The sequence below is a fragment of the Phalacrocorax carbo genome, chromosome 1 (genome assembly GCF_963921805.1).
Source record: "Phalacrocorax carbo chromosome 1, bPhaCar2.1, whole genome shotgun sequence".
Classification (NCBI taxonomy): Eukaryota; Metazoa; Chordata; class Aves; order Suliformes; family Phalacrocoracidae; genus Phalacrocorax; species Phalacrocorax carbo.
The window spans coordinates 127239292-127262478 of NC_087513.1; the positions used below are offsets into that span (position 1 = coordinate 127239292).

Here is a 23187-nt window from a genome sequence, read left to right on the forward strand (position 1 = left end):
TTCCCACTCTTCTGTTTAAGCCATTGTCTCTCTTGGTATCTAGATCTAAAAATGTCATATAGTAATTCTTTTACACATGCAGCTGGGGAAGGAGGAAGAGTTGTTGTGACGGCTTGAAATATAATTGATTTTCTTTCTTACAGAAAATGCCAGAACCCTCAGAAGACCATAATCATTGGAAGGCCTGTTGACTTCCGTTTTTTGGTAATCTGGAACATCATCAATCTGGCATGGCGCAGGGCAGTCAACAACTCGACATGCAGGTACTCCATGATCTCCGACAACGTTTCCCTGAGATACCTGAAGGGGTGGTATCTCAGTGCATGCTTCAGGTATGGCAAAGGGTTTTTAAGACTCTGTGTATTTCATTCTTCCAGTTTGAAAATTCTTTTTAGTAGTATACATGGAGCATAGATTTTCATTCTTCTGGTTTTATTTTGAAAGGGTGGAAGACTCCATTACTTGCATTTTGTCCTGTCTTCTACGTACAAAGACTTTTATCAATGTTTGTGGGGGTTTTTTCTCTGACTGTTCTTCCTTGTCTATGCGACCTGTGGCTGTGTGCATACAGGGAATAAGGAAAGTGGCTAATGGGATTATTATTGATGATGGCTACATAAATAACATACATATACTGGAGGAGATATCAGCAAACAATGACGCATTCTTCCAAGATAAGGAATCTAAAGGTTTTCTGTCTTCATGGCATCTTTTTGCCACAGCTGTCCAAAGGTTTATTTTTACTTCTCTGTTTCCAAGTCAGGTGGCAGTTATTCTTTTTTTTATTTTTTTCTTTCCTCCTTTCCACTTCTTCCTTCCACCTTCATCTAAAATCACATATTGGAAATGATAATAAGTGACCACACATAATCGTTTTTCAAAGTCGTGGTCATCTGGGAACACCTTCTGTTGATAGGAAAATTCAAGAGTGGAATAGAAACATGTAAGATCTGTTTTGGCCTTCTGTGGCTATGGCTAAGGTGGAACCTTGTGTGATAAACTGTTGCATAGGATAGCAGCAAAGCTGTATATGCATCCTACCTGTCCCCGGCAGAAGAGAGGAAGTTTACTTATAACTGTGGCTGTAATTTTTGCATTTTGTGTCTTCTAAACCATACAAATACAAATTAATTGCTTTCAGACAAATGTAAAGCAGGGGAAGTCCTGCAATATAAAGCTTTACTTATCTGGACAGTCATCTCTTCTGTACTGTTAAGTATGTGACCCTTTTAATGAACTATGTTTAAGTCATGGACATCTTCAAAATGATAAAATTAAAGAATCCCTAATGCTGCAGAAGCATATGGTGTTCTGTATGTATAATACGGTGTTCTAGATAGCTAGTTAACATTACATTGCAAATATCTGTCATTTTTTAAGCATAGAATTTGTTTCCAAACGCACTTTATATTTGTTCGAAGAGCTGGTTTCCATTGACCTATTGCAATACATGCACTAGATTTAAGCCAGTGTGAGTTTTGGACCTGTGAAGAATTGAGGGTCCATTGAGATCACAAAGAGATTCCATACCCTGAGAAAATCAGATTAGGGCTTGTCCTACCTATGTTCTTTCTACCTCCACTCTGATGAAGTGGTCTAAGGAAGCTGAGGACTCTCTTTATGAAGTCCACAAGCCACTTACCATCTAAACTGGTAGCAGTTAACTTTTTTGAGACAGCTGTCTTGGCACTGTGGTGCTGGTTATTACTACAAGGTCTGGTTCCCACGTGTTCTAGTTTTATATTTTTCTGTGATACATCTGGATATTTTCACTGATCATTGGGGTTTAAGAAGGGGAATTTGGCATGAAGGGGAAGTAGTCAGGGAGAAGTACCCATAGAGTGAGAGCCATACATAGTTAAGTGTTGGACTCTTCTGTCATCTGTCACATTCAGTAGTAAGTCTTCATCTGAGAAGATGCTGAATATGTCTGTCTGATAGTGAAATAATACGAAATTTTCAGAAAGTCATCCTCACTTTAGTGTTAAGACTGACTAGATATCAGTCCTTTAGAGAAGAAATGTAACTGATTTTTCAGCCAACTGGATAGGTTGTGGAAAATTGTATCACAAGGCCACATGAGTATTGATACGTATACTAACTTTCTATAGTGATAATGTTTGAAATAGAAGCGAAACCATTATTAATGTATATTCCTTAGTCTGGCAATTTTAGCACACTAAGGAAGGTAGGGATGTATGTGTGTATATGTAAATATGTATCCACTTGTTCTGGTAGGAACACCTGTATGTCACAGAAGGTATCAGTCTTGGATCACCTGTAACAAAGTTAGGGTGCTGAGGGCCAGACGTACTTGAATTTAAAGTGAATCGTTTTTTTCTTTAACAACTGTTTAATTTAAGAACTGAACCACACCTGATATAGGTTGTTATATGAGAAACTGGGGAATAAAAATAAATGCACAATGTAGAATGCATTCTAGTGGTTTTAGTCTTTTGGAAAAGTTACCATTCATGTCATTCTTCTAATAAGACTAGATTAAACTGAAATGAGTGGATAGGGGAAGAAGGGAAGGGGAATTCCCCATTATACTTTTGATTTGATTCATAATTTATTGTCTGTATAATTTCAGCTGCTGGCACCACAGAACAAATCAAATATTTAGAGGGGTTATTTGGTTTCCTCACTGATGTATGAATAAACCTTTTTTTTTAACCTTGAGCCTGAAATTCTTAAAGGCAGTTGAGATTATGTAAGAATTGTAAGGTGCTTTGTGGAATTGCCAGTTCTTTTTCAAGCAATACTTATTCAGGCTCCATTTTTAAGGCACTAAATTCTGTTCTACCAAGAGAAGCTGGTGTAAAATGTTGGGCTTTTAAACTTTCAGGTAAAGAGTAAAATAAAGGTGAAAACAGTAAACGCTCATGTAAACATTAAAATATCATCCGCATTTTTATTTCAACTTCCCAGAGTTTGCAATTTTGATCTAGTTTAATTTCATTTGTGTTGTTGTTAGAAGTAGTTAATTGTACATCCCTGTTCCTTGCAGAAGATGCCAGGAGTTCTAACGATTGCTTTCCCCAAAGCTGGGCTTTATTTTTTTTAATATGTCATACTGTAGCTAGTGTTACCATAGCATTTTGCTAGATGCAATGTGAGCTATGTACTCTTTGCATACTATGACCTAGTAGGTATTACCTTCATTTCAAAATTCATGTCTGTGAAGCGTTGTCCCTAGTTATGTTCAGGCTAGGCCTGATGGCAGCTTCAGTTGAATGCGGGTTGAACACTGAGCAGTGGCTTTTTCTTTTGCTACTTGACAATAATAGGTGTCCATTCTTACTCCTAGAACAACAACAACCTAGATGCCTGTTGTCGAGCCCTCGCACAGGAGAGCAACAAATACTTATATATGGAGTACCATAGCCCTGATGACACCAGAATGAACAGAAATAGCCTTTTGCACATTAATCTGGGTATTCATCCTCATACCAGCTATCATGGAGGGGATGGAGCTCAACTTAATGGTGGTCGTACACTGGTACACAGTTCAAGCGATGGACATATAGATCCGCAACGCACAGCAGGTAAACAGCTGATATGCTTAGTTCAAGAACCACATTCTGCTCCAGCTGTTGTGGCAGCTTCTCCTAGTTACAATCCATTTTTCATGAATGACCAGAATAGAAATGCAGCTACTCCTCCTCCACAGCCACCTCCACAGCCATCTTCCATACAACCAGGAATGAACACGTCTGCTATGCAAGGCCCTCCTCCCACGTATATGCACATACCTCGGTACAGTACAAATCCCATTACTGTTACAGTATCACAAAACCTCCCCTCTGGACAGAGTGTACCCAGAGCTCTACAAATTCTTCCACAGATTCCAAGCAATCTTTATGGGACTCCTGGCTCTATTTATATACGACAGACATCTCAAAGTTCTTCAGGACGACAGACTCCTCAGAATACACAGTGGCATTCGTCGCCACAGGGCCCAGTTCCACATTATACTCCCCGTCCTTTACCTGTGTATCCACATCAACAGAACTACCAACCTTCTCAGTATTCTCCTAAACAACCCCAGATCCCTCAGTCAGCTTTTCGATCACCACCGGCATCCCAGTGTCCCTCTCCCTTTGGCTCTCCTCAACACCAAGTTCAACCTCCTCAGTTGGGTCATCAGAGTTCACATGTTTTCATGCCTCCTAGTCCTTCAACTGTCCCACCCCATCCGTATCAGCAAGCATCCCAGACTTTTCAAAAACAAGGCGGTCATTCTGTGTCGTATCTTCCTCCTTTTGCTGGACCTAGTTTATCCAAAGGTTCCATGAATAAAATAGAAATTACAGTTGAGCCACCACAAAGACCTGGGACTGCAATGAACCGAAGTCCTTCACCAATAAGTAATCAACCGTCTCAACGAAACCAGCACCCGCTGTATGCAGCCACTACTCCTCCTTCAAGCTCTCCGTCAAGAGGTATGTCGGGTCAACCCAAACCTCCGTTTAGCGTTAATCCGGTATATATTACCTACACTCAACCAACTGGACCTACAGGTGCACCAACACAGTCTCCTCGGGTAATGGTATCTCAGCCAAACCCAACCATTTTTAAAATCACAGTAGGTCGAGCACCGACTGAGAATCTTTTAAATTTAGTGGACCAAGAAGAGCGTTCTGCAGCACCAGAACCTATTCAGCCTATTTCTGTAATCCCAGGATCTGGAGGAGAAAAAGGAAGCCATAAATATCAGAGGAGTTCTAGTTCTGGATCAGACGACTATGCTTACACTCAAGGTAAATGTTTCGCCCTGCAAATTGTATTATTGTAAAATGCATTTTCAGCTTGATTTTGCTACTTACTAAGCGAGAGTTTTTGAACCTGTAAAGAGAAGAATAGAAATTGCACCAGAAATCATCTAATGGGACAGTTTGTTCTGATCTTTAAAAAATTTTGCCAGACTCCAGTCTAATATATAAAGAATTTCTGAGGTTCTGAAAGTTGCTATGCTTTTGATGTTAGGGGAATTCCTTAAAAGAAAACACTGCGGCTGACAAGAGTAAGTGGTTTGTTCATATACTGTGCGTCCGGTTTGTAAACTCTGTGATGAAGAACTGTTGCAAATTTACATGTGGATTTTATGATTTTTTTGTATTTGCTCTGTACTTGGGTACACTACTTTCTGCAGGGAATTTGAATCAAATTTATTTGGTTTAGATTGAAGAGTATTAAGTGAAAGAGGAGGGAGAGGTAGGATTGCAGCTAATGTTACTTTGGGTTTCAGTACAAAAGGTATTTTGTTTTGAATGGTATTAAAATAATTATTTTTAAGAACTTAATCAAAACTTCACTTCTTCCACTTAGAGTTTTCAAAGAGGAGGAAGAGATTGGCAGACAAATTTTAGGACATGCATTCTGTGGCATTAGGGACAGAATAGGTAGTCTTAATGCCATGTATAAATGAAGAATTAAGTAATTTAGTAAAACAAAAAAAAAAGTGAAATTTAACCTTTAGCTGAAAACTGCTTTTCTCAGAGTAATTTGCTTTATTGATTTGAAACATTTAAAATTGAGCAACTGAATCAGTCTGCAAGCATTCAGACTAATCATTTGGGGTAATGACAGAATGATAATCAGTGTCAGTTATTTAAAGAATGTGCTTTGTTTCTGGATTTGTGTTTGGAAGAGAGAGTCTATTCCTCCATTGCTGCTTCTAGCCTTCCTTTCACTTTAGAGAGCTGAAATAACAGTTAATGCTGCCCTGTAGTTCTTGATTTCTTATTTCGCTTTGTGTCTTTTGAGCTATTCCAACTCAGAAACAAAGAGCTGTTCTGTACCTGGTAGAACCAATTAGAAGTGTTATTTAGAGAGAATGAACACTAGTAGGTCTGTAATTGCTAGGCCATTTGCTTTGTTTGGTAGTGTTGCTATTACAGCTTCATTAGAGATCATCAGTTACGTGAGAAAACTGTAAGTAGTTTCACATACCTGAGAAAAACATATTCTGAAATACAGAAATCTGGTTTTGCCATTGTATCTTTGACTAGATTTGTGTATTTGGAAAACAAAACCAACAAGACTAAATCTGCTTTTGTGGCAATACCTACTACGGCTGGGGCTTTATTGTAGCCTTTGGTATTGCTGCACTCTGAACTCCTGATAGAAAGAAACTGTAGAAGAATAAACATTACATTCTCTACTACCACAAAGGAGTCCTAAAGAAAAGTATATTTAACAGCTTAATACAGGGAACAAGTTTATTTTTCTTTTGAATATAAAACGTGAAAAGTGTTAGCAAAAATCTATTCTAGTGTCTGTACTTCCACTTCTACTTCTCAGTGTGAGTCACGTTTGAGTTGTACTAGAGGATAATGCAAAGCTATGTAATGCAGTCATATCAGATGGTAAGTTGGAGGAGTCACACAAAGGCAAGGTTTGATAGTGAAAAATTGTACTGCCCGGTATCTGTACTTTTATTTTTTATTCTTTAGTTTCGTGATCTCTTAAACTCTACTTGGATGAGTTATGCTACTTCAAAAAGTAGAGAACAGTTTCGTTCAGTAATACTGGTGCCTGTATTATAAAAACATGTTATTTTTGGATGTGATTTTCAGTGTTTATTCTTTAGCCGTGGATTAGTGGATCTGTACAAAATCCAAAGTATAGTGCTGCATCTTTGCACAGAATACTGACATCTGATAAACACTGTCATTTTCATGCTCCTGGCTTTTTTTTTCTGTCCTCCCCAGTAAGCTGTGTCATATTGTTGCTTATTTTTCTAACTTTTTTTTTAGCTAGTATGCAAATATTGTTGAGATACTATGTGGTTTTTCTTTGCCTGTGTTGGATAAGGGTGAAGAAAAGGGCAGGCGCTGGCTGGTGCTTTGTATGAAATATCATTTTGCAGATTCTACAACGTCTTCATACGTTTGAACAGTTTGCTGGAGTATTGTTATATGATTGGTGTGCTTGTCTGAATACCCACAGCAAATTTCTCTTATTTTTGTCTGTCCTAGTAGATTTCCATCAGGGAAAAACAGCCAGATCAGGAAGCGCTAAGCATCACCCTAATTAACTTGGCCAGTTTTGCATCATGATGAAATACTGAGAAACACTTTTCCTGCAGAAACGGAATATTATTTTCTGGCTAGTCAAAAATCCTTTCTTTGGCTGCTCTGGGAGCCCAACATCAGCTTGTGACTGGGTCATGAATTTTAGTACCATGAGAAATGATTAACAATGGAGAGAGGTTAGAGGACAGCACATCAGGTCTATTGTAGAATTAAAGACTTTGAAGCAACTGAGCTGTCCTCACTTCTTATTTTCTGGATTCTCTAGTCTGTTTTATTGAAGTCTATAGTTTTGCCTTCGAACACTAGGAAACTTATTGTATTGAGAATTACAGTACTCTCTGAAAAGTTAAGACTACTTAAAGTTGTTACAGCATAATGTGTAATAGCAGTGAAGAAAACAATTCAGGACTGACATTTGGCTAATGTCTCAAGGCTAGCATGCCAGCTGCTATTGAGCAGCAGATAGGAAGTCTGTGTTACCTTCTGACCTTACCTCTGGTTTTTTGTTGTGTGTGGTTTTTTTTTTTTTGTCAGTACAGTTAATACTGTATAACTGTATAACTAGGTTGCTGTTTCATCCTGAGAAGCTGTCTCCTTGTACAGGTGCCTTTGTATTTTTGAGACGAGAAAGACCAAATGCAAAAAAAGAAGCTTTGACCAAAATGGTAATATCAACTTCAAGTTACCGTCTAAAAACGTGTCTGTATCCTGGAAGAACTTTGTCTAAATTGTAGTTCATTTGGCATGAAAGCATCTTCACACTGGTATTTGGCTGCATGTTTACGATCACTTTTTTTTTTCCCAGAAAGGTCACTCATGAATCTTACGCTTAAGTTAAGAATTCAGTTTTCTAGGTTTTTGTCTGTTAGTAACTGTTTCTTCCATATAAAACATTAGCCTTGCTGTTACACCAGCGAGCAAGGATGGAGAGATTAGCAAAGGAACTGAAGCTTGAGAAAGAAGAGCTTGAACGCCTGAAAGCCGAAGTCAATGGTATGGAGCATGATCTAATGCAGAGGCGGCTTCGAAGAGTTAGCTGTACAACTGCAATTCCAACAGTAAGCAATTTGTTAGTATTTTAATTCAAGATACAAATTTATTTTTTATGTTTTCATGAACTAAAGTAGTATACAAAAAATATCTCGGGGGTAAAATCTTCAATCTTTGGACATGATTTTTGGTAAGTTCTTGGCTCTTGCATGATAAGAAACAGATAGGTGTCCAGCTTTCTTAATGTTCTCAACAGAATTTCTAAAACTTGTATACGTGTGCTTTTCTGGAGCACAGGACTCAATAGATAGTTACTTTCCTAACAACTTTTAAAAGTGCATGTTCACGTCTATTTAAAGAGCCTGAGCCATATACAGCTTGGTGGTCACGCAACAAGGTTTAACTCTTTTTTCTTTTTTTCTTTTTTGGTTAAAGGTATTTTGTTATATTGAAGTATTTTGTTGTTTGAGTAGTTGCATCTCCTAGGCAATCCGTTTCCCATGTGGTACGTGCAGGATATGCCAAGTAACCTTTCAGTGGCGGTGTTGGCTCAAATCGTTGGCACCTTCCTCTGCTGTTTTCCTTGTTGATTCTCCTGTGTGACTTCTACCTGCAAGTGACTCTAGCCCAAACATCCTATGGCTCTAATAAGAGAATTCATCTGACTGAAAAATAGCTTCCACTTTGTGCAGTTGTTAACCAAATCAGTTCAGACTTACTCACTGTGTTGACATAACCAACAGTATGAAGTTTAACAAGGGCAACTGCTGGGTTTTTGCATGCCCTGGATGGCCAGGGGAGGTTTAGGTTGGACATTAGGAAAAGATTCTTTCCCCAGAGGGTGGTGGAGCACTGGAACAGGCTCCCCAGGGAGGCAGTCACGGTTCCAAGCCTGATGCTATTCAAGAAGCACTTGGACAGCACCTGCAGAGATACAGTGTGAATTTTGGGGTTGTCCTGTGCAGGGACCGGAGTTGGACTCAACGATTCTGTGGGTCCCTTCCAACTTGGGACGTTCTATGATTCTGTGAAACAATGCACACAGATTGGAAGGCACAGTAAGGGCTGTTGACTGCTTACTTAGTATAGTTACTGTATGTCTTACCTCTCTCAGGGCAGCATTTGGCAGGTGTGTTTCTGGGAGGAATACAGAGGTGTTGTGTGAGTGTGCAAGGATGAGGTTAGGAGAGCCAAAGCCCAACTGGAGTTGAATCTGGCATGGGATGTCAAAGAAAACAAGGGCTTCTGCTGGTACGTAAGTGACAAAAGGAAGGCTAGCGAAAATGTGGGCCCATTGCTCAACAAAACCTGGTTACACAGGATGTGGAAAAGGCTGAGATACTGAATGCCTTGTTTGCCTCAGTCTTTACAGGCCTTCAGAAATCCCGAGTCCCAGAGGTCCTGGGAAAAGTCTGAAGCAAGGAAGGTGTACCCTCGGTGGAAGAGGATTAGGTCAGCAAAGCAGACATACATGAGTCCTGGATGGGATGCACCCAACAAGTGCTGAGGGAGCTGGCAGATGTCATTGCAAGGCCACTCTAGATAATCTTTGATAGATTATGGTGTTTGGGAGAAGTGTCTGAAGACTAGAGGAGTGCAAATGTCACTCCTGTCTTCAAGAAGGAAAACCCAGGGAACCACAGGCTGGTCATGGGACCTTGATCCATGGGAAGGTGATGGAGCAGCTAATACTGGAGACCATTTCCAGGCACATGAAAGACAAAAAAGTCAGCAGCAGCAGTCAGCATGGATTCACCAAGGGGAAGCCAAGTTTGACCAATTTAATAAATTTCTAGGATGAAAAGACTGGCTTGGTAGATGAGGGGAGAGCAGTGGTTATTGTCTACCTAGACTTCAGTAAGTCTTTCAACATCCTGTAAGATCTTCATAGAGAAGCCGATGAAGTGTGGGCTGGATGAACAGACAGTGATGTGGATCAAAAACTGGCTGAACAGCCAGGCCAAGAGTGTGGTAATCAGTGGCACAAAGTCTGGTTGGAGGCCAGTGACTAGTGGTATACTGCAGCGGTCAGTACTGGATCTGATTCCATTTAACATCTCCCTTAATGATGTGGATGACAGGGCAGAGTGTACCCTCAACAACTTTGCTGATGGCACAAAACTGGGAGAGTTGTGCTGTTGTTCAGAAGAACCTCAACAAGCTGGAGAAATGGGCTGGCAGGAACCTCGTGCCATTCAGCAAGGGGCAGTACTAAGTCCTGCACTTAGGGAGAAACAACCCCATGCACCAGTATAAGCTGGGGCCAACCAGCTGGAAAGCAATTTTGCAGAAAAGGCCCTGGTGGTCCTCGTGGAGACCAAGCTGAATACAGGGCATCAATGTGGCAAAGAAGGTTAGTGGTATCCTGGGCTGCATTAAGAGTGTTGCCAGCAAGGGGAGGGAGGTTACCTCCCCTTTGTTCAGCACAGGTGAGTCCACACTTGGTGTATGGTGTCCAGGAGTGGGCTCCTCAGTACAAAAGAGAGACATGGTCATACTGGAGAGTCCAATGAAGAGCCACAAAGATGAAGAAGGGACTGGAGCATCTCTCCTGTAAGAACAGGCTGAGAGAGCTGGGACAGTTCAGCCTGGAGAAGAGAAGGCTCAGGTGAAATCTTATCAATGTCTATAAATACCTGAAGGGAGGGTGCAAAGAAGACAGAGGCAGGCTCTTTGTCACTGGGCACCAGTGACAGCACCAGAGGCAATGGGCACAAACTGAAACACAGGAGAGTGTGTGTCCTCTGAACTTCAGGAATCACTTTTTTTATTGTGTGGTTGACTGAGCACTGGCACAGATTGCCCAGAGTGGTTGTGAATTCTTCATCCTTGGGGATATTCAAAAGCTGTTTGCTGTCTGGACAGAGGGGTTGGACCAGATGACTTTCAGAGGTCCCCTCCAACCTCAAACATTCTGATTTTGTGACTCTGATGCTGGAATTGTATCCTAGGATAGGATAGTTATTCCTACATACGTGTTAATAATCACTGCTGCTAGCATTAAGAACACTTTGTATTCCAGTAACTTGGTGGTTCTTAATGATATGTAAATATATGGACTTAAATAACTGCTTTTTCTGTTAAGAATAATTACTGTCTTGCAGCATTACACGATTTAAATATACTGGGCTAGAAGGTTTGGCATGTTTGGCATGTGATGCAAATAAACTTCTGATCTTATCTGGTTATAATCAAGTAAAAATTAATGTGAACTGCAGCTTCTGTTCTGTTTCCTGATCATCTTGATATAAACTCATGTAGCAAGGCATCAATTTGTACAGCATTTTATAAGTTGTATAGCTTTATAAACTTGAGCTCAGCTATATCCTCTTACTAATTAATTTTAATATTAAGTAACTTGTTAATTTTTATTGGTTTCATTTGTTTTCCTCCTCAAATGCCAATAGAAGAATGTTTTTTGATGGAATAAATTAGGGGGAGATAGGACAGACAGTGGAATCTTTTTTTTTTTTTTCAGGGCCTTATACTCTGTTTCTAATAAAGCTGTTAATAAAGATATAGCAATGTTATTTCTATGTCAGATAAGATACTGACTTTCCCACAATTACTGTTTTGGGTTGTTTCTTTCTAGTCTGAGGAAATGACCAGACTGAGAAGCCTCAACAGACAGCTCCAGATAAATGTTGACTGTACACTGAAAGAAGTTGATCTCCTTCAATCTAGAGGTATAGAATTGATAGCTAAAAACCATAATTCAAATATGGGTGGCAGTGTTGCAAGTGACACCAAGTTGGGCAGGAGTGTTGATCTGCTTGAGGGTAGGAAGGCTCTGCAGAGGGATCTGGACAGGCTGGATCCATGGGCCAAGGCCTGCGGTATGGGGTTCAACAAAGCCAAGTGCTGGGTCCTGCACTTGAGTCACAACCACCCCATGCAACGCTACAGGCTTGGGGAAGAGTGGCTGGAAAGCTGCCTGGAGGAAAAGCACCTGGGGGTGTTCATCAACAGCTGTCTGAATATGAGCCAGCAGTGTGTCCAGGTGGCCAAGAAGGCCAACAGCACCCTGGCTTGTATCAGGAATAGTGTGCAGGACTAGGGAAGTGGTGGTCCCCCTCCCCTCGGCACCAGTGAGGCTGGACCTCAAATACTGTGTTCAGCTTTGGGCCCCTCAGTACAAGGAGGACATTGAGGTGCTGGAGCGTGTCCAAAGAAGAGCAACAAAGTTGGTGAAGGGTCTAGAGCACAAGTCTTATGAGGAGTGGCTGAGGGAACTGGGATTGTTTACTCTGGAGAAGAGGAGACTGAGGGGAGACCTTATAGTTCTCTACAACTACCTGAAAGGAGGTTATAGCAAGGTGGGTGTTGGTCTCTTAAGTAACAAGTGATAGGACAAAAGGAGATGGCCTCACGTTGCACCAGGGGAGGTTTAGATGGGATATTGGGAAATATTTCTTCACTGAAAAGGTTGTCAAGCACAGGAACAGGCTGCCTAGGGAAGCGGTTGAGTCACCATCCCTGGAGGTTTTTAAAAGACATTTGGATGTGATGCTTAGGGACATGGTTTAGTGGTGGACTCAGCAGTGCTAGGTTAATGGTTGGACTCAAGTGTTTTTTCCAACCTAAATGATTCTATGATTCTAATATAGCATATGCTTAAATGTGGATACTTGGACTCTTTAAAGTTCAATTTTGGTTATCAATATCAACTTCTCTCTAAAAGGTGTCTTTCAGTTGCAACCTGATAAATTTGACTTGCTAATATTTCAGGTGGCCAAGCTAAATTACATTATCAAGGAAGTGGTGACTTAAAAAGTGACTTTGTCAAGAGCAAATTTTTTAAAATAACAGTCCATTGTGAATGTTCTTTACTTAATAATTTAACTTTTTGCTGACAAAGGCTCTGACCAGGTAATACAAAACAGAACTACAGTTTGCAACCAAGAAGTTGGCAAACAAATTGACTTGGGTCTTTAAAAATCCTCTTTCTGCGCAGAAAATTTATTGGCATAAATACAATCAAATCGATTAGAATATGCATAGTCCTCCTTTTTTACCAAGAATGTGTCCTACAGAAACATTTAGCTATTCACATAGTTTAAAGCAATATAGAACATTGAGCTGGAGTTGATTCTTCAATATGGGATTAGCCTGCTAAAAATTAACACAAAACGGATAATATGTGACAAAAGACTACTCAGGAAAAAGCTAATACATGTCATAATAAAAAGATGTATAAAATCTGAAGCCTCTAGATGTTTGTATCCCTGGCATAGGCATGTAAATAACCTTGGAGTTAGTCTTTCTTACTTTTTTTTTTTCTGACAGGGAACTTTGATCCGAAAGCCACATGTAACTTCTATGATAACATAGAGCCTGGTCCTGTTGTGCCACCAAAGCCATATAAAAAGGGTAGGTCAACAAACGAGATTCAAGTTACCTAATCTGCTTTGAGAAAGCTTTTTTGTCCTTTTTTTAAAAAAAAAAAAAAAAAAAGAACACAAACGAAACTGTGATGACAGGAAGCAATTCTGATTATTTATAACTTTTTCTCTAAATATAAACCAAACCAGAACATTTGTATATAAGTGCAATAATCATGGCTATGATTTGTTTTCCTCAGGCAGGTTGTTGCAAATGAATCTTCTGTTAATATGTTTTTTGTAAATGCTGTTATTCACTATTAGAAAAAGAGTTGAAAGTATACAGACTTTTACATGTTAACCTGAGCTTCCTCAATTACTTTTATACAATTTACTAAAATAATTACATTTTTTTTAAATATTCCGGGTTAAAAGCTCCACGTCAGGTTTGTTTAAGCTGTGTTCTAATATGCGTTGTTAGGATTTTATAGTTTAGTTGGGATCTTTTGTGCAAGTTTAATCGGTCACAGCAGCTTTTTAAAATTTGTATTTATATTTTAAATTATATTTTAACTTGACTGGTCACACTTTACCTGTTTTTTGTACAGAATATAAATTTCACAGTAGCCCTGAAGTTTTAGCACAGGAAGAGCTTCAGATGTCTTAAAAACCAAGACAGAACATGTTTCCTCATATCAGTCTAGAGAGATAAGTGTCCCACTTGCACAAGTTCATTACTGGTTTCAAAAATTTTCTGTGCTAATTGCATAGTATCTAGCATTCATACCCAGCGGAGGATACTTATGTTGTATGTAAGCACAGGAGTTATGTATTTAGTCTGACCTTTTGCCCAGTGGAGATTGAGTGACCCAGCTCACCGTTAGTAGGCACCTAGTGGCTGTGTAGCTCAGTAGCTCGCTGAACTAACTCCACTATGTTTAGTGCTGATTTTGGAGCAGAACCCTACATTTTGTCTCAGGTATTTTTGGACCTTTTGGTTTTTATTGCTTTTACTTCCTGAAATCTGTTAAAAAAAAAAATGGTTTCAGATGTTAGTCGAAGTTTTTAAACACTTTGCATCTTTCTGCTGAAATATCCAGTCTAGAATCCTGTACTCTGATATGGAGAAAACAGTGGTCTTTTCTCTGAAAATGTTATGTGTGATAAGTTTGATAATATTGTGTCTCCTTTTTACTGTAACTAGGATGTACTAAAATTGTTAGTGGAAAAGTCACTCTTCTGAATCAGTAACCATATAGTCTGCTTGAAAATCCAAATTTTGTATATAACTTCTAGTCACTGATAAACACTTCACAGAAGTTTTTGCAGCTGAATTTTGAATTCATATAAGGAAATTTTTCCGCCTCTTTTGAAGCAGGTATTTTACCCTTTGATATAATAGAAGTTTAATATGTAGGAATTTAAAAGAAAAGGCCCAGAACTACTGCTTGTGGTTCAAATAAAAAAAAAAAATACTGGGATGTGTTCCCTGCATAGGTGCTAGTGTCCAGGAAAGACAGTAGCAGCAGGTGAGCAGTGGCGTGAAGGCAGCTGCCTGGATTGATGTTAAATTGCAGTGGCCATGGTTGATTTAAGGTACTGCTACTTTGTGTTGCTCGAAGAGATTATCTTAATTACTCTGGCCTATTTGATTTATTATTTCAAAGCAAAATAACATGCAAAACTTGCACAAAATAAATTATTTTATTTGGCAGTTGGAAAGAGGGTGTCCTGTAAGGATTTGTATGACTTTTATGACTAGCTTCCCGGTTTTGCCTGTCAACTTACTAGAGATCAGGTTTAGATCTGGTATTCTGAGCTTGGCTTTTAACATAGTCATCAAAATATTTTTTTTTTCTTAAAAAATTCCATTTCCTTAATATTCAGCTGTTGAAGGCGTGGGCAGAGAGACAGGTGTGGGCCGGCAAGGGGTCTGCTCTGTGCTGCCATCTGGCTAGTCACCATGAACGCAGTCTAGTGCCCACACTACTTGCTTGCTTAGAAGCAGTTTGTTGAAGCTGAGCACTGTTAAAGTGACTACGCAAATTCTGGACTGGAGAGTGTTTACATCGAAGCAAGGAGGTTACTTTTATTTTATTTAAGTATGTCTCTGAACCTAAGTACTATTTGCACTAACTTTGTCATCAGCCATCTGCTAGATTTCTTAGCAGATGACAGCAATGCATGCACTTTGAATTACGAATTGCAGTCCCTTTTTACAACATAAGTTCTCTTTTAATTAAGTTGTTCTACAGATGTTTGTTTAGCAGATGGGTATCTTAACCTTACCTTCTAGGTATGCGTGCTAATGTTGTTTCAAATGCTAACATTTTGTAAAATGTTGTGTTTCCACGTCCTTAGGAGCATTTGTCACTTCTAGTAGATAAGATAACCTGAGGTCTTGAGGTGGTGGTAGGAGACATTGGAAAACCGAGTCTTTGTGTGGGTTAACCCCTCATGTATGGTTTGCAGACACACTGATTTTTATGAATTAAAATGGACTTAAGTGCTGCTTCATGTACACACATCCCTGCTGCAAAGCCATGAGGAAGAAAAACAATCACCTTGTTTTGAAACAGGCCTACCATTTTATTTTTGTATTGTGTTTTCTTCCGTCTGGATAAATGCTAGAAAGAGATGCAGAAAATATACCGTCTGTCAGACTGTTCGAAAGAACTAAATTAGAAGTAGTCTTTCACTTCAGGTAAAGTAGGGTTGTTGGAATTTAGAATTTGGTAATAGACTGCTGCACCTAAACCTATGAAGTCATTCCTTAACAGAGTGGTATTACAGTGTCAGTAACAAACTTTTCAGTACGTTAAGCTATTAAACCTTTAGCAGTACCAGTGACCGAACAGTGGTGACTGCTCTTTTTGTTTTTAATGTAGTATGGTTAAGTGCCTCTTTACAGGAGTGAAATACTTTAAATATCCAGATTTCACAAATGGAATTAGAAGTGCTTTAGCAAAAGACCTTTAATGTTACCTAAGTGGAAAGGTTTCCACACTCATTTTAAGATGGAATGTTTAATGAGGCGACAAATTGATAGTATGATCTATCTTCCCTGTCATCCCTCTCTTCTGAAATAACAAAAAATTTTTTCCTTTGGCTTTTTTTAGAGCATCAAAACAGCTCCAAGCAGACTCCACGGACTCAGCCAAGAGATGAAGACTTTGAAGGGGCTCCATGGAATTGTGATAGCTGCACCTTTCTAAATCACCCAGCACTAAATCGCTGTGAGCAGTGTGAAATGCCACGATACACCTGAGAATCAGGAAGGGGCTGCATTGGGTTGAAAACAGGCTCTCAAGCCGACAGCTGTAGGAGAAGGAAACATGGGGAACCTTTCAGTCCATCTGCCCAGCCTTTGCCAGTCCACAATCTTCATATTGCAAGGGGTGGGAGTAATGTGTTAACATGTTTCTGCTTGTGCTACACTAAAAATACCTAAGGGTGAAATTCTTTCTTATCCCATTGCAGTGAGCAAAGCAGAAACTGAAACCTGATAATGTAAAAGGATTAATTTTGGGAAGAATGTATGCAGGAGAGCAAATAACTACTGGTGTTTAGTCCTGTGGTTATAGTTACTGCTTAGTGGCTCTAAAAAAAAAAATCCAAACTTTTTTTTTTTTAAAAAAATTATAGGACTCTTAGTAATGGTGTGAAATGTTACACTTAACCGGAAAAACTGAAGAGCCAGAGCTAACTTAACCTGGCCACAGCTAGCTGGGAAACAAAGGCTCCCTGTGCTTCTAGATTGTAAGCTACTGAAAAAGAAGACAGGTAAACGCAACGATAAATTTTGCAATGTATAAAAAACAAGGAGAAGGGTATTTGTAATTGCTGCTTTTTTTTCAGGGTAACTTATGTCTACAAAAAAATTGCTGTTTGAAATAGTAACCTAAGGTGACTAAATGAGATATTGTATGAGTGTTACAGAGAGTTTAATCAGAGGTAATTTTTTACAATCCCTTTTGCTTGTACAGTGCTCACCTGGCTGTGTCAACACTGGTAATAAACTAAGAATGAATTCTACCATATAACGGATGAAAATACTGCTGCATGCTTTCATTAGGCTGTCGTGTTTCAAAGCTAAAAGTATGCTTTTATATACAATAATCTTCTAAGCCTGTGCTCTGTAGCAGCACAGCGACATTTGCCAAACACAGACTCTACTCCCAATTCGGTTTGGAAGACTTGAGCTCAGCCACGGTTGTGTATGAGAAGCGTTTGTACCCAGTTCCTTAGGCCTTTTCAGCTTCCAATTTGTGAAGAATTCACGATGTTTACAGCACAGAAGGTACTTTGTGCCCCAGTTCAAAGTTAGCTGAAAAATAATTAATCAATTAGCTCTTCAGTAAAGGTTTATTTGCACATTGTTAATAAACCAGCCTGCATAAAATAGCAGATGCCAGATCTTGAAAAATGACACACCGCATTCTTTTTATTTTGGTTAGGAAATATTTGCTGCAGGTTGAAGAACACAAGACTTGCAACTGAAAATCATACTGGTACTTTTATGCATATGATATACTGTATTATAAAGGTGATGTTCAATTTGTTTGAATGCTTCAGGTTGCTGTAATAAAGTACTCAATACTTGTGACATCGAACTTGGGTTTGGGCAGCTGAAGTTACGTTACACAACAGTGCGACTGAGTAGGGTGCTCTTGTGTACTGGTCAGAAGCTGGTACCGTGCATTTGAGTTTTTACAGCGGAACTTTGTCAAGATTCAGAGGCGCAACGAAGCATGGCAGCTGAGTTCTGGTAATTGACTTTGCAACTGTGAGGCAAAATGTGCTAGCTAAACCTTACCAGAAGAGATTTAAACTACTTCATTTTAATTGTTCTTAGCTCGCGGCAGCCACATCCATATGGTCGAATACCACAATTCACTTGATGTGTGATAACATGTTAAGCTGTGGTAGAACAATCATGTGTCTGAAACCGTACTTAAAATCAAGCAGCATTTGCAAGGGGTGGGTGGAGGAGCACTCATCTTGACTGCATTGCTCAATCTGGTGTCTTCTCTCCCTGCAGTTTGTAAAGGTAACAGTAACAACCAAACTGTGATCTTAGATCAGGAACCAATATTTTATATGGCATTTTTCAATATGTTCTTGCACTAATTAAATCTTCAGCATAATTTTAAATAAGCTAAGAGATCTCCAGCAGTCGGTGTGCACCGCTGATGAGCAAAACAAAGTCAAAGGCATCAGAGCTAATCTCCCTCCCCTCCCTCCCCTCCCTTCCTTTATATCACTGAGGAGCTCATCACATGTGGAAAGCGTTAAAAAAAATTACTGTCAAATGAAGTTAGAAGGCAAATATTAATTCTGTTCATGTAAATGGACAGCCTGACAAAACTGGGATAACCAGAAAACAGATGAGCAGAAGCACTATACCTAGGATAAGCAGTACTGTTGCTGTTATCAGCTGTACAGTGAATTACTCAAAACAATACCAGTAACTTCATGGCTTTTCTACCATGATGCCTTTGCCTTTGTATTATTTCAATTTTCTGTTCATTTGTACACTTGTTGAAGTTCTAGAAGCATTTGTTTTTGCTGGAATTACAAAATGATAGCAACTGAAATGACAGTCAGCAAATGAGAGTGGGTGCGTCATGCATCGATACAGTTGTGCCATTTTCAGACAGAATAGATGCTGTTTTTGAAGAGGGGGAAAAATGCATGCGGTCCAATAATTCCCTGAACTGTAATAACTGTAAACGGAGACTTGCTAATCCTAGTTGTAGTTTCACCAGAGGAAGAGAAGGAAGGCTGCCGTGACAGCAAGATACTTTTTGGAAGACTGAGTGGGTGCCGTTAAATTGCAAATTAATTCCTTTGTACCAATAATTTTTCTCCAGTTTTTAATTACTCTCATTTGTTGCTTGTACAAAAAAAAGAGAACAAAAAAGCCCCACCAACCCTTCTGATGTATTCTTTTACTTGTAAATGCCCATACTCAAACATTAATAGTAAAGACTTTACATGGTGCTTGAATATTTTTAGTTTGTTAGAATGTAAATTGTATATTGAATATTGGAAGATCCATTTTCCTTATGAAAGCAGGTGACGCTGTTCACACCCCAACTGAATTGTAGATTATGCCAAAAAGATTGGTGTATGTAATATTTATTGAATGCACATAAAACCCTAATGTCAGCCGGCATACAAAATGCACTGTATTGTATAAAACGTGTGTGTGCGCGCGTGTGTGAATGGTGGGATGCTGATGCCATTGTGCTGAGTTAATGCACTACTTGTGGTTTTTTTTTTTCCTTAATGACCGAGCTTTCCCTCAACCATGCTACTAGAGTGGTAGAGTTTGTAACTGACTTGGACGTTCAGATATTCAAAATTATTTCAGTGTCCATTGAAATTTTATAAAGCTTATTTTATATTTACTGTGCTATTAAGATGAATTCCCCTTAATTATAGAATATTACTGTAGTTCTTTAAAAGTTTATTTAGAGTGGGGAAAATGATTCAGAACATAGTAAACCAAAAGAAATCCTGAACTTTGGATCTACTTCGAATTTCATGTAGTTATTAGTCTTGTTTGGGTGAAGAGGAAAAGGGGTAGGAAGTCAAGCAAAAGGAAGTGCTTTGTAAAATGTAGTCTTAGACTGAATTGTGTATCTGTGTGTCTGTGGTGTGTGTGTTTCCCTTGAAAAACGGGAGGTGTGGTGAAAAGGTGTAATAATTTTTAAAAGAGCTGGTCTCAGTACTTTCTGGTTATGATATGCTACTAAATCACATTTTTTTTAAAAAATGAAACTTTTCAGTTATTTTATCTGTCCCAGTTATACACCTCTCATTTCAATTTCTAAATACTTTTACCTTTAATATTGATTGTAAACCCCCTTGAAACCAAAATAAAAGTACTTGAGTTGAAATGGGGACTAAACAAAATAAACCAATAAAGAATGTTTTAAAAAAGAATGTGAGAATATTAAATAAGTTAAACCCGAGCTTTTCATCAGGCTGAAAGTTTCTGTTTTAAAATTCAGTGGTATACCCTAGAATGTGAAAATCACTATCCTGACGAGAAGTGGACTGTTGGACGTAAACAACTCATCAGCTTGTTTGGTAGCACAGAATTTTCATGCTCCATACTACAGTGACTCTAAATCCCGTAAAGAAAGAAGACATGCACAGAGGTCACATCTCATAGTCAGTACTGTCTCTATGTGCTGCTGCATTTGTTTCGTTTCCAAATGTCAATATTAAGCTAGCCGTGACTGAACTTTGCCAGATTTCTTCAGTTTGGGGCTTTCATTGCTGTTTATGTCCATAAATATTAATGGAAATATTTTTCTTGGTTTTGAATAATCAGAAATCAATGGAGTTAATGCAATATTATAATCCCCGATTTTCAATACCTTTGGAACAGATTTTAAAAACCTGTGTTCTTGAAACTTATTTATTTATGGTGGCACCGGTGTATCTAATTCATATTTCCTGCTGTGTGAAACCCTGTTAAATTTTTTCATTAAAAAAAGAAGACACGATCTTGTTTAATCCTGTATATATGGTGTCTACATTCTAGATTTGTGTATGCTGTGAATGAACTTATTACTAAGAGATGAAATTGTATAAAAGCATTCAGAGGCTATGCATGCATGGTACCTCCAGAAAGTGCATACTCCGAGTTGCAGATTCCTGCAAAAATAAATGAATAAAACTAAGCAAACATCACATCCTGCATTTGTTCTTGTATGTAGTAGGAAACACTTTAAGCATATAGTCTTTTTGCTTTCATAGACTGGTTGTTTCTGGTCTTCCACTCGGACCCGTAGCTGTAGCGAATTTGTCGCAGGGTTTTTGGTGATCAGTATGATTCTCATGAGGCAGCGGCTGAATATTGAACTGGGGTCCAAATCCTGTTCCAGTGAGCGTGGACAGCTTGAATGAGCAGGAGTCCCATTTAGGTGATGGGTATTCTGTGCAGCTTCTGGTTAGAATTGGGATGTTCAGAGTGTGAAGCTGAGCTTGCCAATTTTCTCTTATTTTTGAAGGAGACGTCGTTACGAAAGGAGTAGCTGTACCTACCCTAGCGGGTGCTCACCTTTCGCGTGTAGCCAGGATTGCAGGCGTTCCTGCTTGGCCTTGGTAGTACCGAGTATCTGGATTACAGAAGTCCATCTTCTGCTACAAGCTCTTACAGAAAGGCACTCCTCTGGGAGAGGGTGGAGAATTTGAAATGCATAAATCGGCGTGCAGGCAATCCCTTGTTATTAGTATGACCTCTCTAGTTATCTTGATTGTAACCTAAAACTTGAAACCTCTGTAGCTGTGCTACAGCTGTATTTTGTTCACATACAGTTTCAGTCATTAAACACATTCTGCTCTGACAAACTTACTGGAGCTTTGTTTCTGAGCTTTTGTCAGCAAACATACGTAAGAATTCAGGTTGGAGTTTGCTAAATTGAATTTACAAACATTTCAGGATGGGTTTGTATTTTAATCAAGCATTTGTTCTTTCACTTTAAAAATCACGGCAACTAAAACTTTTAAATCTTTTGAAGTTTCAGAGCTTTAAAAAAAACAATGTTAAGGTACCTGTAAAATGTATTATGCTAATGGCGAGCACATAAAGCCAAGACAGTAGATCTAACAGCTGGCAGTGGCCGCTGTTTTGTTGTTGTATCCCTGAAGTCATGGGGAAGAGGATCTGCCTGAAATAACTGCATAAAACTAGTTGACTTATTGATAAGAATTGCTTGGTTTTGACAGTCCTGCACCATGCCTTAAGCCTGTGGCACTTGGAGAGAGGATTCGTCTTGTGATCTGGTAAGTGTTCCAGGAATCAAGTGCTGCTTCTAGTCAAGTCAGGATGATCCATAGTGCTGGGTAAGTACTTGTGTATTCTTTAATTGCACCTTCTCCGTAAATACGCTTTTTGGAAGGAGGTGACTTAGATAACTGATTTTGCCTGACAGCTGGGCTCCAATCATTTTACATTACATGGGTTACCTGACATTTTGTGGAAACCTTGTAAAGCTGTTGGAGACGGGGCTATGTTAATTTTTAGAGGGTGTGTGGTTGTGACTTGTTATAGTTTGGCAGTAAAAACCGGGCCAGACCTGTAAAAACCTCTTGCAGGAGTGATGCTTTATTTAATGAAATATTTAAGAAAACAGTAATGTTTTGGTTAAGAAAAAACCAACAACAAAACAAAAACTAAAACTCCGCAGATAATTTCTTTCTACTTAGGCAAGACAAAACCTTGTACTTGATTTTACAAGTTCCAGTTGGAAGATTTTGACAAATTAATTGTCCTTTATTCCCAAGCCATAGTGATCTTATTGAAGTTAACAAAGGCTGTCTTGCTAGTTTTGCTTCAAAAAAAAAAAAGGAGTAAATACAGTTCTGATACTGCTTTAGAAACAAAACCAAAAAGCCTCTGAACGAAAGACACGCAACACAGGTGCTACTTAGTTTTTGAGTAAAAGCTTTGGTTTTTTGGAAGTGTTTAAGGAAAAAAGTTTAGGCATGTGGGAGTGGTTTTTATTTTTTCTTTTTAGGAAAAACACGGAATATTTCAGGAAAAATTTAGCTAGGGGAGGGAGGTTATAAGTTTGAAAGTGATATTCTGATTCCAAACTGATACAGCTTACCAGGGTGCTGTGTAACAATTGGTACCGAATTCCGGGATTAGTTACAAAGACTGGGAGTAGTAGCAGCGTGCCTGAAGCTGCTGGTGGCCAACCGCCTGGCTGGAAGGGGACGCGTGGCGTCTTTTGGAGCCGTTTAATGGCCGTGTATTAGGGCCCTGTGTCACGTGCCGGGACGTGCAGCCGGTCCGTGACGGTGAAGCGTCGTGG

At 39.1% G+C, this 23187-nt stretch overlaps 1 protein-coding gene across 6 annotated transcripts in view; it reads left to right on the forward strand.

Annotated features, from left to right (window-relative positions):
• The window catches only part of TAB3 (TGF-beta activated kinase 1 (MAP3K7) binding protein 3), a 49268-nt gene extending 28210 nt beyond the window's left edge, over window positions 1-21058 (forward strand). For 4 of the 6 annotated variants that reach the window (XM_064473683.1, XM_064473676.1, XM_064473691.1 and 1 more), the window contains 6 exons: window positions 144-332; window positions 3311-4763; window positions 7938-8098; window positions 11623-11716; window positions 13317-13400; window positions 16471-21058. In XM_064473683.1, coding sequence (XP_064329753.1) covers window positions 231-332; window positions 3311-4763; window positions 7938-8098; window positions 11623-11716; window positions 13317-13400; window positions 16471-16619 — 2043 coding nt within the window. In that variant the 5' untranslated portion in view covers window positions 144-230 and the 3' untranslated portion in view covers window positions 16620-21058. The remainder of the gene's footprint in view (window positions 1-143; window positions 333-3310; window positions 4764-7937; window positions 8099-11622; window positions 11717-13316; window positions 13401-16470) is intronic. The other 2 variants (XM_064473700.1, XM_064473706.1) reach the window with 2 other exon arrangements.
• Window positions 21059-23187: the final 2129 nt, after the last annotated feature.